The following is a 20,243-nucleotide window of genomic DNA, read 5'->3' on the forward strand; positions in this document are numbered from 1 at the left end:
TCCTCCTCCTCCTCCTCTCTCTCTCTCTCTCTCTCTCTCTCTCTCTCTCTCTCTCTCTCTCTCTCTATGTGATTAATTAAACATTAATAATCTAAATCAATAAAACATGATTTTGAGATAATCAGTCGCAATCTTAGATATAGAACCTTCATATTACATGAAATCACGTATATAAGAAAAAAATCAAATTATGGATTAAAGGCAAAGTGATACTAAATTATCGAATATTTATTTCCCTGTCCTTGAAAGTATGTCCACTCCACGAATTCTAGAGGGAATCCTCCTTCCCTGAATAGTTCTTTCTATCTATACAAATGTTGAATTATCTAAACAAATATTTCGTAAGTTAGATCATTGTGCTTCTTCTGTCACCGATGATTACTTTTATAAAAGAAATTGTATTAGGAAGGGTTATGAACCAAAATAACAAATTTAATGTATGTAATATGATACAAATAACGTTAAATAAAAATAAAAATATGCCTACTTTAAACTAACGTTTCGACTCTAGATCATTACTTTTATAATAAAAAAACTTGAGAAAAGATAGATAGTTATAATCAGATCATGTCAGACACATAGGTATTTTACTTTTGATGAGGTATTTTACTATTAAATATAAATTTTGACTTTGACTTTAAAATTTCTAAAGACATTTTTTTTCGATACTTATAATTTTTACATTTATGACTTATGTTTTATTATAGCTAAATAGTTTAATATTTGAAGTTAAATTAATAATTCATAGGATTTGTGACTTTTATGCTAAATAATCATGATTATGCTAAATAATCACGATTATCGAAGAAAATTTCTTCTCCTGGAAAACAATATTTAATACATGAAATTAAAGAGAAAATGGCTAGTACGAGTCAAGGACACAGATGGTATAGTGTGATAAATAAAACAAATTTTACAACATATAAGTAGTGTACTTAACGTTTTGATTATTTGAACCATCTTCAGAATAATCCAAAATGATGATAAGTGTCAAACCATATAGATAGATCAATTAAAAGAAGAATGGATTTTATTATCGATCTCAAGAGTGAAAACTATGGCTAAGGAGATGCCAGAATTTAGAATATTAATCAGAAAATCCAAATCTCAAGCATGAATATCACTATAATTCAAACAATTTTTCTTAGCAAAATGAGATGAGATAAAGAGGTAATAACACAAAAAGAGACTCACCTTGAGATCTTCAATTTACAGAGATGTAACAAAAATATATTCGTTCAATTACATTTAGTAAAATTACATTTAGTAAAAAGTTTAAAGCAATAAAAGTTAAAATGTAGTATTATGTCTAGTTTCTGTGACAGTCCGCTTATGACAAAGAAGTGACTATGACTAAGTGTCGCAGGTCAAACAAGAGACGTAAAATATGTTTTGGTTTCTTTGGATGTAGTTTTCCTCTTTACGAATGTTCCTATCGATTTAGCTATTAATAGCATTTCCATAAAATGGACTCACATGGCTAACAAGTGTAATATTCTCAAAAAAGAATTTATTGACGCTATTCAACTCATACTAAATTCTACTTACTTTAAATTTGAAGTTTTACAAACAAAATTTCGGAATACCTATGAATTCCCCCTTGTCACCGATAATTGCGGATTTGATGTTGCAGAACCTTGAGATCTGGGATGGAGGGGGGAGGAGAGGGGGCTAAGACAATTCATTTTCAGATACTTTTCTATTATAAATAGGTAGATGATATTACCATGACTATACCGATTGACAAAGTCGATTGCATTCAGATTTTTCAATTCCTTCAATAGGAGATTACAATTTATCATGGAAATGGGTGGTCAAAAACTTAATTTTTTGGACACAACTATCATTATTACGAAAGAGATAAGTGAATTCGATTGGTATCATAAACCATCTGAATTATTTATCTAGCATCCAGATTTCTAAAAGGGGACATGATAATAAGCCTGGACACACTTTCCTTTATTCACATTCTAGATTTCACGAGAAAAATTTTAATTATATCATATGTTTTCTTTCAGAAAACGAATACTCTTTAAAATACATATTTGAAACAATTAAAAAACGTCTTAGATATCTTTTTAAAGATACTTTTTAATAAAGATTTTTTTACAGAACGAAAAATAAAATAATAATAATAACATATAGTCGACCACAAGTAGTTCCTTGTGATGCCTTATCTTCTATTTGCTCTGAGAAATTCATATTTAAGAATTTTAATTTTATGGTCTTTCAGTTAAATAAGTTACATAAATTTATTAAATTGCAAAAGGACACTAAATAAAAATAGCAATATAATATATAAAATTAATATATAAAATTTCATGTTTAAATGTAATGCATCTTATGTAGGGCAGACCAATAAATAACTTCATATTGGAATATATTAGATACATAAATAGAAATATAACACATTTGGTCATCACTGACCGAATAGGATTCATATGACCATGATTTTGACTGGAATAATGTTAAAGTATTTGATTGTGAAAAATGTTATAATAAAAAAATTCATCGCAAAAATGCTACATATTAAACAGCAAATCAATCAGGTTTAAATTTATAATCGGACATAGATTGTTTACACCACTTATCTATTATCGAAGAATTATAACATTTTTCATACATATATTTATATATTTTATGTCTCTTGTTTGACCTGCGACACTTAGTTCTTTGTTATTTATAAGCGGACTATCACAGTAACTAGACATAATACCATATTTTAACTTTTATTGCTTGAAATTTTTTACTAAATATAATTTTTATTGAACCAATGAATATATATCTTTATATATCTCTGTAAATTGTGGATCTCAGGGTGAGTCTTTTTTTGTTATTAGCTCTTTATCATGCTTGAGATTTGGACTTTCTGATTAATTCTAAATTCTGGTAGCTTTTCTTAGCCAGGGAGTTTTCACTTGATCGATAATAAAATCCATCTTCTCTACCACATTAATCTACCTATATGGTTTGACGCTTATCATCACTTTGAAACATTCTGAAGATGGTTCAAATAAAGAACCGAAACGTTAAGTGAAGAATATATATTAAATGTTGTAAAATTTGTTTTATTTATCACGCTACACCATCTGCGTTCTTGACGTAGATAGTGTACCCTCGTATCAGTCGTTCTCTCTTTAATTTTTTTAAATATTTGAGAGTCCGAATTATTATTATTAAGACTCAATACTTAAAGATAGTTTTTGCACGCATAGGCCGCAAGTATTGAATACTGATAACAACTGTTTTAATTCAATCACACAATGATAAAAAATTAATGCGATTTTGTAGAACCTTTTTTGCGATTGTATTTTTATATATGTATTCAATGATATTTAAATATTAAGTCGTATTATATTTGAGTCGTATCATATTGAATCATATTATAATAAAAATCGAAACATTTATTGTTTTTCTGATAATTAAAGAATGATATATGTAGATTAGTTTCGCAACAAGAACTAATAATGGCTTTCATTTCCTTTTACACAATTTTGATTAAAGTCATAATTATTATTCGGATAGCCAGTAAATTTTGTTTATGTTTATAATTTGTCATAATAATATAATTATTAATCTATATAATTAATAATATAATTATAATTATAATTAATTATAATTAATAATATAATTAATCTATATACTACTATGCAAGATTAGGAAGTAATGTTATTTGTAACACTGTTATAATTTTCATTACTTTTTCGATAATGATCATTATTTGTTTTCTATCTGTAACGATAACAAATTAAGTCGTTACTTTTATTATTACTTTAATTTTTTATTATCTTCATAACTATTCAATAGATCGCATTATTTTCACAATTAGCTATAAATATTTTATAATAGAAATATAAATATCGACAAATGTTTTGCACTTCGTATCTTAGGCTATGATACTGCCGATATTGAAAATCTAATATAATCTAATATATCTATGGACATGATCCAATTACTGATAACGCTCGTGAGCATCGTTTATCTTCGTTTAATATTTGATAAAGAACAAGGATAAAATGATTTTTAAGCGTTGTAAGCGTGAATCGGAATCGCGGCCTATATATAACATGAATTATAAATTGTTTAATATCAACAAAGAATACTAGAATATATTCTTAATAACAACATCAAAAACAATGTTTAATAAAAATTTTTTTCTGCGTTTGTAAATTATAATTTCCTAATAATAAGCATGTATAAAAAAAATAAAAATATTAATATAAAAAATTATTAAAGCATTATTAGATAAATTTAATATAAAGAAAAACTTGTTGTAGAGACCAACTTAAAATATTAAGTTTTAACATTGATTTCACAATTAACTATTAATTAATGTCATTTTTAAATTTAATATACTTTAACATTACAAAAAATAATGAAGAAAGTAACCACTTTCTAAGTAAAATAAACACTTTATTTTTAACATTGGTAATTGATAACGGTAACATATTACTTTTTACAAAAAGTAACGGTAATGTGTATATTATGGATTGGCGATTAACACTTGTCCGATTATATTTCAGTCAATTATGATGTAGTGATTGAAATAGATTAGTGATTGAAATAGATTAAAATAGATCCGAGTAACCGTCAATTATATTCGTCAATCCAGTCTGATATTCTCATTACGATAATGCATTAGTTTTATGAAGTAACATTTCCAACCCTGCTACAATATTATATCTACATTCTAATCGTCAAATTTTGAACAATTATCAGAAGATGCTTAAAAATTATGATCGTAATGTTTAAGGCTACTAATAATTGTTGCGATTATATTAGATCGTGATACAAGTAAGAAATGACATGTTAACTTTTGTTACGCCATTTGTACATAAAAACAATGTGGATAAAACGAAATAATGAGACTGCTTCAAAACACTTGGAAAAATGGATTGAAGCTCTTATCTCTCCTGATAATCGTAAAAGATAATAAAAGGCACGTGAAAGTAGTTTACTTCGTAGTCTATTTTCACTTTTAAGTGTCTTTTATGATTTGCAAAAAGAAATTATATTTTGTTTTATCCAAATTGTCTTTAATTTACAAATGATATACAACAAAAAAGTCATTTCTCGCTTATGGCATCACGATTCATGTAGAAGCCTTAATAATATCCAAAAACTTTATAAATAAAAAATCTATTAAAAATAAAATGAAAAAAATAAAGTTTTTTTTAATGTTAAAAATTTCTACAATGATTCTTAACGCGATGATAAAAGCTTTATGATGGCAATAAATTTATTAGTCATGAAAAGTATTATAATTGGTACATCTAGACTAATTATTAATTGTGATTTTATGGATTAAATTATTTTCATATTTGATGATTATTTTTTATATTCTCAATAATCACATAATAAAAAATTATTTATTGAAAATCCTGAGCAAACCAAAGACGCCTTTATTGACCCTTCTCCTTTTGGGATAAAAGAAAATTATTTTAATATTTTTTTGTCATATGGGTGATTCTAAAAAAATTGAAATTTTTGCATGCTATACTTTTTAAATACGTTTAAATATGTTAAAATTGTGTTCCTCATAAAGAAAGGTTATAACATCTATCTATATCTATATAGGCAACCAATAAAGAACAATTTATTTACGTCTAAAAATAAACTTCTATACATGAAAACCTGAGTCCCTTAGAGTGTTACACACAATTATGAAATTTATAATACAATCCATGTTTATAATATAAATTTAAAGTTATTTATTAACTTTTTTGCTTTATATATATTCTACATTAGTCATACTTATCATTCACATTTTTTTTGATTTTATTCGATTAAATTTTATTTACAAAAAAATGCCATCAAACTTTGTCCAGGTTTAAATGTAAAGGCCATGATACATAAAATAATTTAAGATGTAAGATCATAACGTAGCTTACAATAAATAGTAGAATCTAACATGATGATTTCCTTGCTTAAGTCTTATGTCTTAAGTTTTTGTATGTGCCAAGGCCTTAAAATTGTTCCTAAAAATATGTATTTACAGTATCAGCAAAGAAACGATTTTCACATGTTTAATAAATACGAAGTAAGGTTAGTTAAACTAATAACCTACGTTTTGCAATTATGCTACGCCGTATCTTCGCTGCGAAAAAAGTGCTAAGCCACTCTCACATCAGTTCTCTAATATGTATTACACTTCAAGTTTATTATTTTTATTAGATATACAACTTTGCTTCCGCCGTTTTCCTATAGATGGCTTTAGCGGTAAGTGATGGTCGAAATAAATAGATCATAGACGTCATACAATAAACTTGGGCATCTGTCAACCCCATAGAAACATTAGTCGATTTGTGTCTGCATCATAAAGTTATTCTCGATTGAAAATGTCAGTTTACGAGACAAATTCTCATCATTTGCGGGAGGTTTTAATTTTTTGCTTCAATATGAAGAAATCTACGGCTGAGGCTCATCGAATGCTCTCTACTTATGGTGAGGCCGCTATTAGTGAAAGAACGTGTCGTAAGTGGTTTCAAGGCTTCAAGAACGGTGATTTTGACGTCGAAGACCGGCATAGCGGTGGAAGAGAGAAGGTTTTCGAAGATGCAGAATTGGAGGCATTACTTGAGCAAGACTCGTGTCAAAATCAAGAAGAATTGGCACGATCATTGGGAATGACTCAACAAGCCATTTCAAAACGCCTCAAAGTCATGGGAATGATTCAGAAGCAAGGAAATTGGGTGCCATACTATAATTGAAGCCGAGAGATGTTGAACGGCGTTTGTTTGCTTGTGAACAGCTGCTTGAAAGGCAAAGACGGAAGGGATTTCTGTATCGCATTGTGACTGGGGACGAAAAATGGATTCATTACGATAATCCCAAGCGCAGAAAATCATGGGGAGTTCCCGACCATGCTTTCACGTCGACGGCCAAACCGAATATTCACGGCTCCAAGGTCATGCTCTGTATTTGGTGGGATCAGCTCGGCGTAGTGTATTATGAACTGTTAAAACCGACTGAAACAATCACAGGCGATCGATATCGAACGCAATTGATGCGTTTGAGCCGAGCATTGAAAGACAAACGGCCGCAATACAACGAGAGACACGATAAAGCGATTTTGCAGCATGCTCGACCCCATGTTGCGAAAGTGGTCAAGACATACTTGGAAACGTTGAAATGGGAAGTCCTACCCCACTCGCCGTATTCTCCAGACGTTGTTCCCTCTGACTATCACTTGTTTCGATCAATGGCACGGCCTGGCTGACCAGCACTTCCGGTCTTATGAAGAAGTAAAAAATTGGATCGATTCGTGGATAGCCTCAAAAGATGACCAGTTTTTTCGACGCGGGATTCGTACGCTACCCGAAAGATGGGAGAAAGTAGTGATCAGCGATGGACAATACTTTGAATCATAAATGTATAACCAGTTTTTTACAATAAAGCCTCGAATTTCGGAAAAAAACGGCGGAAGCAAAGTTGTACACCTAATACTAAATTTTGTTTAATGTAACATGAATATAACATTGTATTCAATTTGCTTTTTGATATCAGAATGAAATATTAATTTAGTTTAAAATTATTTTAATTTAATTTCAAAATTTTTAATTCCCTGTCAAAAAGTATGAGAGAGAACTGAAAAATGTACCAGGAGACTAGTAAAAGTTTATATATATCTACTGTATCTATTTGTATAGAAATCCCAAAATATCCTTTTAAAAACTTTCTTTAGAACATTATAAGACGAAAATCTTAATACGAAAATGTCGAGACTATAATAATTTTTTAATTAATAACAATTAAAGTTTACTAATCACGAAGCTGGTATTATGATAGATACTGATATTTCGCGCGCTCAGGCATGACGATATGACAAGTGGTGAAGATGCTTCAGAGCTCTCTCAATACCTTCAAGATTATCACATAAATATGCAATGACATTTTTATTAAGAAATTATAATATACAAGTTTTAAAAATGTAATTGACTGATGTTTTAATATTATTTGTTTGGATGATTTAATTAATATTGATTTAATTTATTAATATTTATTATTTAAAATGTATATTTCAAAAACACACTTTTTAATGATATATCGTTATATTTGCAATTGAAATTACTTCTCATCAATTAAATTGGACTTAATTTAAGAATACAGCAATAGATGTTAATAGAGATTTCACGGAACCTTTTCAATACTCATTCAGCGTCGTAATGTTTAGCGATAAGGCCGTAGTACAGACTTTTGCATAACGCACAGTGCATAAGCGAATCAACTAATCAGAATCTTTCCTTTCCTCCCATTCCATGGAAAAGGATTTCGATTGGTTGATTCCCTTGCTCTTATTGTGCAAAATTCTATCCGTCAAAGAGCGAACGCGGCCGACCGCTTGACAGCGCGAACTTTACATGCCATAGCTGGATGGTTTCAAAGGCTCACCATTCAAAAACTATTGACACTTCAACATTTTGCTATTAATATTTTCTACAGTTTTTCATGAGGAATACATACATGCCGTCTCCTGCGGTTGGTCTGGATCACTCTGTACATAGAGTGTCTCAAAATAATCGCCAAATAATATCATAGGCAGATAGAGCAGACTAAACTGAGTTGAAAAGTCCTCTACCATTTTGCAATTTTCGCAATAGTTAACAAGATATTAATTATTAAAAAGTATCGAAAATTGGTTTTCAATATTCTTTTACTTAAACACTATCAACTCTACAGAAAAACTGCGAGATAAAAATTATTCATTTTCTTCTTATAGAAGTTTTTCAAAATTTTTTCAGAATTTTTTAATACCGTATTTTCTCATGTTAGTAAAAAAATGCAGTATTAAAAAATTGATAAAAAATTCTGAAAAAATTCTTAGAGCTCTATGAGAAGAAAATAAATAATTTTTGTCTCTTACAGTTTTTTTGTAAAGTTAATAGTATTTGTGTAAAAAATTATTGAAGATCAATTTTCAACAATTTTTAGTAATTAATATTTTGTTAATCATTGCGAAAATTGCAAAATACAAGACTTTTCGAAACAATTTAGTTCATTCTATCTGTCCATGAAATATTTGGCGATTATTTTGGGACCCCCTCTATATTATCGTTAGATTATCATGATATTATTATATTATTTGTTTGGCTGCTTTTGTGACAAAACTAACATATCCTATGGAACATTTTAAATGTACATTTCATAAATTCAATGGAAACAAAATGTATGTGAACAAAATTACTATTAAATAATTCCAATTTTTTGAGAATCACCAATAGCATGGCTATAATATATGGCGTATTGAAGAAGTTTTATTATAATTAACACTATACCGTCCGCTAGGATCACGTTGATATAACGAAACTATTAGATAAATGGCGACACCACATTGAATGTCGCATGCAGTCATCGAATAAATACTAGTCGCATATCGTTGTGTAAGGTAACAATTAGTTACAAGAGACACAACGATCATATTAACAGATTTTTGTGCGGACATTAGTATTAAAATTAAGTTAAAAAGTCGATCTTTGTCGATTATGATTTAATTTTGATTACAATAAAATAATTTCCAATATATGTTGTAGTTGTAATATAAATACATTAAAATACATTAAAAGACATTAAAATAGCTATTTTTTTATCTTTATTCGCAAATTTCGAAAAATTATAATACGTAATAGAGTAATGGCCGCAGCACAGATTCTTGCATAATGCATAATATATAGTGCATAAGAGAAATTAACCAATCGAAATTCTTTTTTTTCATGGAATAAGAGAAAAGAAAAGATTCTGATTAGTTGATTTCTTTATGCAAGAATTTGTGCTGCGGCCATAACTTGACAAACAAAATCATATTCAATGTCCAAAAACCTGATGATTATTATTTCTATTGCATTTTTTATTTTTTTTTGTATATTATTAATATAAATATCATGATGAAAGAAGACAAGGCACATAACGGCACAATTCAAAGCAATCAAAGTCTAATCAATCAAATTTGGGTCCTACTGCAGCCCTTAAGTCTCACCTATCTTTTTTCACTATGATAAATACATTAGTTGCGTACTTCATAGAAATCACGAAAAAATTATAGAAGCATTATCTGAACATAATTCTACATTCTTTTTAAATAATTTTACGCTAATACAATTATTAGAAGATATTAAATGTTATTATTTAAAAAGTTATTACGAGGAGCATCCCCAGTAAAGGAAAATGGATTAAAATAAATTCAAATTTTATTTATCTGAATGCATATTTTAAATAATAAAAATTTTTTGTTATAATGGGATTAACTTGAATTTAACTGAATTTATTTGAATTGAAAAACTACATTTCATATTCAGAATTTTGTTAATTTGGATTTGCTTTAGATTTTTGTGATTTTTCATAATCATAATTAATTACAAGTATTCTTTCTTTTGACGTTTCTTTGTATAAAACCAGATTTATCTTGAATCGCAATTAATTTAGATCCGCGGTTTTAGCGTTAAAATTGAGTTAATTTAAGTTAAATAAAAAGTTAACTTTGAAAACACTTTGAAAAACACTTTTATTAAATCAGAGTACCCTAATTTTTCTTAAAATCAAATTATTTTAAATAACAAAATATTACAATATAGATCATCAAGTAAGAATTTAGCAAAATAAATATGGTGAAAATGCTCTTTTTAAGCTGACTTTTTTTTCTAAGGTAACATTTTACAAAAAACATATCAAATTTTAGATTTTTATATGAGACCAAGTTAAAGCAAAAAAATGATTTTTTTACAATTTTCCGATTATTACATTTACTAAAAAAAAATCAAATAAAATTCTGAAAAAAATCTGAAACCTTGGATATCAATGAGGATATTTTTTTAATTCTTTTTTTTGTGTAAATTTCGATTAAAAAAAAATGAAAATAACTTTAAAAAAATTTTTCACCCTTATTACATTGATCTATCATCTTAAAAAATTGCATATGAAGCTCTGTTTAACTTCTTACCAAAATATATTTTTTCAGATTGTTTTAAAAGGTGGGCCACATTGAAAAAAAATTAAATTTATATTTTCTCGTTAATTTTTTGAAAAAATTAGTGATACAAATAGTTTTTATCAGCTCTCTAATATTTTTTTCTATAAAATTTTTTCTATAAAATTCTATATTGAAATGTTTTGCTAATCACAAGTTGAAAGTTAAATTATTTTTCAATTTTTAATAATTCCATAACATAAGATTTTCATTTTACAAATCACTGGTTTGAAAAGCAGTTATTTTGATTCAATTGATATTTATATTTATTTTGACAAATGTATTTAGTTCTCATCATTATCATCATTAATTATTAGATAAACAATAAAGAAGAATATTCAAAATAGTAATAATGTAATCTTCTTACAAACTCTCAAATTTAAAAATAAAAAATTCAAAAAACCAGGGCGTATGAGAGTGGCAGTTATTATGCAAAATATAAACTTAAATCTTTATTAAAAAAATATACCATAGTATGTTTCGGCTCACTTTTAAGTCATGAAACGTACTATGGTTTTTTAAATAAAGATTTAAATTTACATTTTGCAACTATCACGCTGACTCTCATTCGCCCTGGTTTTTTGGACTTTTAAGAATATTCAAGCCTATAACGGTTGAAGCTAAATCTTTAATGCTTAAATAATTCAATGCGAATTTTATATATATATATATATATATAAAAATTGTATATATATATATGTACATGCATATATATCATATTTGTATTCAAACTGCGCGCCGAATTTTCCGGACTCAAACGCAATTAAATTATTGGAGTAATATCACAAATTAAATTAAAAGTAGTGGAGTAATATCACAAATTAAATTGACAAGCAAATTTTTAATAATTTTGATATTCAATCCAGTATCATATTATATATTATTGGGAGTACAAATAAGTTTCCGCCGTTTGCAAAAGACGGCGCCACTAATAAACTATAGTTAAAATTGTTTGATGTAAAACGACATATCGCAAGATTGGACATCCGGCAACACTATAACCTTGAAATATTAGCGATTTTATATCAGCATCATATATTTTTTTTTTGTACGAAAATGTCGAATTTTGAGCCGAATAAGCGTCATTTGCGGGAACTTTTGATTTACTTCTTTAATTTGAAGAAATCTGCAGCTGAGGCTCATAGATTGCTTGTAGAAGCATATGGTGATGCTGCCTTAAGAGAGAAGTTGTCGTGAGTGGCTTTAAAAGTTTAAGAACGGTGAATTTGACGAAGATAAAGAACGTAGCGGAAGGCCGAAAGTGTACGAAGACGCGGAATTGGAAGCATTATTGGATGAAGATTCGTGCCAAACGCAAAACTTGCACTTACATTAGGAGTGAATCAACAAACAATTTCATATCGTTTGAAATCATTGGGAATGATTCAAAAGCAAGGGAATTGGGTTCCATATGAACTGAAGCCGAGAAACGTTGAATGCCGATTTTTCACATGTGAAATGCTGCTTGCCAGGTATAAACGAAAAGGTTTTTTGTATCGTATAGTCACTGGTGATGAAAAATAGATTCACTACGATAAACCAAGAAGAGGAAATCATGGGGACCACCTGGCCATGCTTCAACATCGACAGCCAAACCGAATATTTATTATGGAAAAAAACTCTGTTGTGTATTTGGTGGGATCAGCTTGGTGTCGTGTATTATGAGTTACTCAAACGAGACCATTACTGGGGCTCTCTACCGAACATAATTGATGAGATTGAGCCGAGCACTCAAGGAAAAACGCGCCCACTACTACTCCAGGCATGACAAAATTATTCTCCTGCATGATAATGCTCGACCACATGTTGCGGCGCCGGTAAAAACCTACTTAGAAACACTCACAACTCAACACTCAAATGAGAAGTTCTTTTCCCACCCGCTATATTCTCCAGACATTGCTCCTTCCGACTACCACTTGTTCCGATCGATGATGCATGGCCTGTCTGAGCAGCACTTTACATTATATGAAGATACCAAAAATTGTATGATGATTGGACAGCCTCAAAAGATGAAGCGTTCTTCTGACGCGATATCCACATGCTACCAGAAAAAGTAGTGGCGATGACCATTACTTTGAATAAAACATTATGTACCATTCTTTCACAATAAATGCTTAATTTTTGATAAAAAACGGCGGAAACTTATTTGTACTCCCAATATATTTATAATAAATATAAATAACAAATAATATTATTATATTATTTATTTCATGCTCGATATCTATCAAAAATAAGGCCTGTCGAAATTCTAACTAATCTGCTCACTGAAAAATATTTCTAAAAGTAGATATACTTATAAAGTTGTCATGTATTAATGTTTCCAAAAATATTAATTCTGAAAATAGATTGATCGAAGAATCTATCATTCGAAAAACTAATGTAAATAAACTAATATAAATGACCACCTATCGAATCTTATTGAATTAAAATAAAGATAAATATAAATTAGAACGAAATATTTTTTTTCATTAAATTATTTAAATGACAGTAATAACACTCAATATAAATCTCAATCTTTCCTTGTATTCATATAATTAAACAAAGATAAACTTATCAGAAATTCTTTATGTAATTGCAAAACTGGAAAGAGAAAAAGCACACAATTGCAATTGTTTATATTTTTATAAATATGAAAAATTCTATATTAAAAACTGATGAACTATTAATACGAAATAAACCGTACTAAATACTACTGATGCTCATTAAGCAAAGTAATTTTAATACAACAACAAAAATAATTATTTGCTTGAAACGATTCACACAGCCTTAAATCTTTCTTTTTTTCAAATTCCCATTCCTTACCAGGAAATAATTATAAATTGAATTTAAGATTATTTTACTCATTCTTGCAATCAGGAACACAATACTTTTGAGTACAGTAATTATTTTTTTTACAAAAGTGTTAACTAATTAACAGATTAGTATACTTTGACAGCCAAATTTGAATTCAGAAGTTGCTCAAATGTAATGCTGTCTGTAGTATGCAACTAGTGTATAGTTCTGTGATATTTTTCACTTCATAGCATTTCTTTTACTTCATGATTTCATTTTAGCATTAAGGATCTCTTTCACCAATCTCAGTTGAATTAACCGATGATTATATGGGGCTCATTTAGGCTCAGTTTCACAACTCTCACAACTTATTTTAAGTTAAATCTCGATTAAAAGTTAACTATGAGTTATGAAACTGGGCCTAAATGAGTCCCATGTAATTATCGATTAACTTAACTGAGGTGAAAGAGACCCTAAGGAGAAGCCTCATGCAACAGGTAAAAAAAATCGATTTTTTAAATTAGTACTATATTTGAAAAATATGTTCGTAAAGTTTCAGATCAAAATTCGAACTTTTAATGATATCTTACATAGATTTATAAGACGGAACATTCTTACGAGAGAAGCTGAAGACAATATTGAAGGACAGCTCTATTTTAGACATAGTTGTTTCTCTCTTTCACAATGAGTAGTAGGGGAGGGGGAGAGTCAGTGGCCGAGAGTTGCGGTCTTACGTTCAAGCTGACCAATCAGCTTGAGTGTAAAGCCACAACTCTCGGACGTTTATTTTCGTTGCTCTCAGCCACTCCCCGGCTGCCTGCTGCAGCGATCAATCAATCCATTACTAGAAAAGAACTATTTCCGCGACTATTTCTTCTCGTACGAATGCTCTGTCTATCTCATAAGTCTATGCTTATACTTGCGTGTCACACAAACATATAAAGTTATGGCACAGAAAATGAAATATAACGAAAATATAACGAAACATAACAAGATGTAGTTGTGACGTGGGGTAAGATGGGATAAGACAGAGGAAAACGTAAAAGTCGCAGTCGTGACTGGTTGGAAAAGTGTTTTGGTCTCCAAACAACTCGCAGGGAGCAACAATATAATTGAAAGATGTTTATGAGGAAACAGAAGGTTCACCCTCTATGGATCTGGAATAGCAGAATAGCTTAAAAAAAACTTAAGCATCTAAAAACAGCTTTCCTTACACAAACTTTAAATGTTTTTCTCAAAAACAAATTTTTCGAATTGGCATGTAGCACAATTAAAAAAATATTCAATTAATCGACTTCTCCCTGTGCATATATAAATAGATAACTAAATTTCCCTCTAGACAAACCTATTTATTTGATGATATTATTAAATAATTATTATATTATTATATTATTATTGCATTTTTAATTCATAAATATTTTGTGAACATCACAATATTTTTCCAAAGTCCCATTATTTTTTAATTTTGCATTTTTTACTTTAGAGATAAGTTTATCCATAGCAGAATATTATAATAAAATTAAAATATTTGAGAATTTGGTTTCAGACAAATACAATAAGAGCTAACTATATACCAATGATGCTGAGGGCAATGGCTTATTTATTTTCAAATATATTACAATCAAAAAAATATTTTTTTTATATCTTGAAATATAATATATAATATATATAAATATGAAAGCATACTAAAAGTTTCAAAAAGTTTTTTTACTAAATTGTTTTTTTAAAAAAAATTCCCAGAAATCATTTTTTTTCAGTGTTATATCAGGCTCCTCCCTTAAGAACTATAAAAATTTTTAATTTAATAGATTCCTTCCAAATTATGTTAATAAAAATTACCTGGCATCAGTCAAGACAATTAAGTGTTCGCAACAACCTTGATGCTGATATACCCATGGAAAACCAAACTTTGTATAAAGAGAATTTATCAGAGCATCCATAGTGGCAACTTTAAATGGACCTATATCACGAACTGCTGCCCATTCTAATATAATATTACTATAATCAATGTTAGTTAGTAAACTAGTATCATTATAAAATGTATCTTCAATATAAAAAAATCCAGATTGGTAGACATCCTATAATAATAAATGCAATTGACTTTTATATACTGAATATTTCATCTTAATAGAAATTGTGAAGTATCTCGAAAACAAAACACTTTTATGAAAATAAGTTAAAATTTTTGAAATATGAGTTGAGAAAACTCAGGTATCATTAGCATTAACATTATACATTATGTACTGATGACAAAATCATTTTGAATTATTCAGGGTCATGAACTTGATAATATTTGTCAAGATCAAAATTATTAGAGGTTATTTTTATCTTGATTTGATAATTATTTAGAATAGTCCCCCTCTCCCTAAAAAAAAATCTTTATAAAAATATACTCATTCAAAACGAAAAAATCTGGCAAAAAAAACGTGGCGATCAATTTAGTGAATCGAATTATTAAGCATTAAAATTAAGATTTTAAAGATTAAGATATTTGTTATTCCGATTCAATATAGCGCTATGTATATATTCTGCTTTAATTACATAAATTCACTGTTTCAAAAACACAAATTCACTGCTAATGTGAATTTGTGTTTTTAAAGCAGTGAATTTGTGTTTGTGAAGCAGAAAATTTGTGTAATTAATGCAGAATTAATGTATACATTGCACTGTATCGAGTCAGGACAAATATCTTAGCCTCTAAAATCTTAATAACTTGATTTAGACCAAGACCGACCGCCACATTTCTTTGCTAGATTCAGGGGCGATTCTTTTGTTTTGAATGAAAATAGTGGGAGGAGGGATTATTCTAAATAATCTTTGCTCTTTAATGATGAATTATGACTTTTATATGAAACCTTTTTCTCAAAAATGCTTCGTTTATAAAATATTTCACTGTTCTATATATCTAATCTATAACAAATATATGGATTGTTATAAAATAGATATAATTCAACATTGAAAAAATGATTACTTTTGCCATCGATTCAGGCCTTTGATTTGAATTTTCACTAATTTCTTTTGTAATTGACAAGTCAGATTGACACATTATCTTTTGACGTAATTCATAAAGAGTTTGGCTTCCCAATATCGATATGACACTCTTAAGTTTAAGAACAGGTATACTTGTTCTATACTTAAGAGAACGAGGTTGGCTTTTAAATGGCTCATATATCCTGATATAAACTAGAAATTCTTCATATGGCTTTAAAGAATTATCACCAACAGATCTTGACTTGTCATATTTCTAGAAAGAAACAAGTTATTATTTTAATGCTCTAGATTTGTCAATACTAATCATGCACATTAATCAAGGAAATCAATGCTTATAAAATTATCAATTATAATTCAATACAATTATAATTCAAGTAAATTTTAGTGAATCTTTTTATTATTCTATAGGTCTTAATAGCTCTTCAAAGTAATTACTTACAATAGGAATGCCATTTTGATTTCTAGGTTTTACTGAAGCTTGTTTAGATAAGATTTCTAATACTTTAATGGTTTCCAATGAAACATTATCTAAAATTCTTTTAGGTATATTAACATATCCTTGTTTTTCCTGTTCTTCCATAATGGCAGCTTCCACTGGTAATGTTAAATTATCGATACTATAAAATTGATTTTACAATATACAATTTACATATGAGCATTCATTTTATTAAGAAATATAAGTCATATTTATTATATGTATGTATCATAAAATAAAATACCTGCAATAATGTTTCATTAAAAGTATTCTCGCTTGTGAGAGATCGGTACCCATAAGTTGAAAAATCTTTTCTTCACTTTGTTTGTCAATTTCATAACACATAGATGACTTAATTAATTCACTGTATTGATGAAAATAATCTTTTATACAAATCTGTGATGATGCTTGACGATCGTAAAGCTTATATACCTGATCCATTGTCTCAAATAAATTTCAACTATAAGGGCTGTGTTCCAAAATTCGTCGTAAAACCACATTTACATGGCGCCCTTTCTTAAGTATCTTCTACAAGAAAGAAGACTAAAGGCATTCACATCAAGCAGCGACCAATTAGCGATACGGGCAGTGGAGTAAGGCTGCCGTCCCGTGAGCGGAAATTTACAGCGGAACGAAACAGTAAGACCAATCACAATCGCAGAAAAGAAAGCTGAGTAATGACTACAGAGTTGTGATTGGTGTTCCATTCCGCTATAAACTTCTGCTCATGAGACGGCAGTCTAAAAAATATTTTTTTACGCCACTGTAAAAATCGCCTCGTTGATTGGTTGCTGTTTCATTGCTTGACGCTTGCATGTACCTTAAGTCTAAGCTATTGTGGCTGCGTTCGGAAATATCACTCATTGGTGTGTTTCGGTGTCTTCAATGGAGAAGTGAGGGTATCGTGTGCTTTTGGTGGTGAGTGTTCTCGAACGACTTCCGTGTGGCGTGTGTCATCTCAATTTCACCTCACTGCTCACGTTTAAGCCTAATCTTGAGCTAAAACAATTCATCGGCGAAAAAAGGCAGTGAAATGATCGTAAAGAGGAACGATGGCGGTATATGATTGTAAAGAAAGAAAGGAATGTAAGTCATTCCTTCCATGATTACCGATGCCTATTAAACATTTCACTATCGTATCGGATAATTATATGTTGCTGTATCCATTTTGGACAATGGTAAAATTTTTCATCGTGAAAATTCAAATTAATATAATGCTGATTCTATAATGAGTCGGTAGTCTTATGAGCCTTCTACAATAAGCCATAGATCATAAATTATAAGTCATAAATACATAAGATATAAATCATATAAGTAAAAATTTTCGTCAAATAAGGAAGTCATTGTCGCCATCAATGAGTATTTTGCAGACTGTGAGACAATCTACTTCAAACTACCAAATGTGAACTATGCGTCCTTTCTGGTTGAAATTTGGCCTGAAGGAGTTCGAAGAGTGAATCTTTCGAGATGTCGCGTCATCAAATGGATTGTAGCGCCATTTCATGGAAATTTACCAAACTTATCAAACAACTTATGTATATAAATTATAAATATATAAGATATAAATTATAAGTTAGAATGAACCAATCACACTGATCAAGTTTTTCACTTCTGATTTATGACTTATGGCTCATTGACCTCATTATAGAAGATCTGTTAATCGATGAATTTGATCAATTAGTCTTACAAGTTGGTTATTGGTCAACTTTACTGATTAAGACTTCCGACTATCGACTTATTGTAGAATCAGCATAACAGATTTGACAACTAATCATATTCTCATTGTAATAGGTGTTATTATTATAAATCCTTAAAGAAAATTGACATCAGTGATATAAAACTTTAGATGCTGGATTATTTCATCGTCCAAATATCTATTAGTTCCTATGAGGCTTATTGTCGATTTTAGAACAGTTAGTTTTGTTCTAAATAGTACTGGACACATTCAATTTTACAAATTTACATTTATACAAATGATCTTGTATAATGTGCCTAAAATTATTATTGCGTATTATTAAAAGCAGAACAATATAAAAAGAAAGTTAGAAATAATATTATAAAATATAAATTATAAAAATAAATAAAAAAATAGTAAAACTTAGACAAATTTTCTAGATTAATATAATTACTCAAAATTTTTTGACCCAAAAACGCGATGTCCTTTTCTCCCATTCCATGAAAAAGAATTTCGATTGATCGATTCCTTTATGCATTATGCATTATGCAAGTCTGTTTTGCGGCCATAACACACTGATTCACACCGACTCCCCTTGCTTTTCGCTGGATAGTTTAGTGATATGACTCTCTCGACGTTTCCGAACGATCTCACACTAATGCACACCGAGTACACACGAGTATTTCTGAACGGCTAGTGTGATTAGTGGCACACCACAGTGAGTGTTTCCGAACACAGCCTGTACCGTATGGCCCGTATTCAAATCGCTTACAGCGATGTTAGCGCTAACATGCTATAATTTACGTTACGCATACTATAGAATTTTAGAGATAAGAGTGTTCTGAATACAGGCCTATGTGTATACATAGAGAAAAAATTTCTCGAAAAGACATCGTTTTGATGTCGAAAATAAAAATCGAAAGTTTTCGAAATTTCTATTGATTTCAATAGATTTTTGGTCCCAATTTCGATTAATTTTTGAATTGGAAATAAAATCTTGAATTGATCTAGTCAGCATAAAAATATATTGCTAATGTCACTAATGCAATAAGTAAATTCGACAAGTAGTGTCACTAATAGCGTAATAGTGGTAGAGAAAATTTCATTAAAATTTCATTGAAATTTTATTGTGAAAATAAATATTATTAATTAGCATCATATTTCAGAGGATAACAAAATTATAATAAAAATTTTTATGAATTCGAATTTTATGAATTATTTTATGAATTCGAGAACTAATTTTATGCACCCATGCGCGGTCACCCATCCGAACCTCTATTTACCATGTTTCATTTCTGTGATCGTATAGGAACTACTTCTTCGAAGAACCATGAATATCTATAATGCTAATAAATGTAGTTAAATGTTAA

At 29.1% G+C, this 20,243-nt stretch overlaps 1 protein-coding gene across 1 annotated transcript in view; it reads right to left on the reverse strand.

Annotated features, from left to right (window-relative positions):
• LOC105622102 (snRNA-activating protein complex subunit 3) overlaps positions 1 to 17,639 on the reverse strand; it is an 18,778-nt gene extending 1,139 nt beyond the window's left edge. Inside the window, exons 1-4 of the mRNA XM_012203537.1 lie at positions 17,443 to 17,639; positions 17,163 to 17,340; positions 16,704 to 16,976; positions 15,572 to 15,810 (exon numbers count right to left, since the gene is read on the reverse strand). Coding sequence (XP_012058927.1) covers positions 15,572 to 15,810; positions 16,704 to 16,976; positions 17,163 to 17,340; positions 17,443 to 17,639 — 887 coding nt within the window. The remainder of the gene's footprint in view (positions 1 to 15,571; positions 15,811 to 16,703; positions 16,977 to 17,162; positions 17,341 to 17,442) is intronic.
• Between the last annotated feature and the right edge of the window lie 2,604 nt (positions 17,640 to 20,243).

The sequence above is a fragment of the Atta cephalotes genome, assembly GCF_000143395.1.
Source record: "Atta cephalotes unplaced genomic scaffold scaffold00002, whole genome shotgun sequence".
Lineage (NCBI taxonomy): Eukaryota > Metazoa > Arthropoda > Insecta > Hymenoptera > Formicidae > Atta > Atta cephalotes.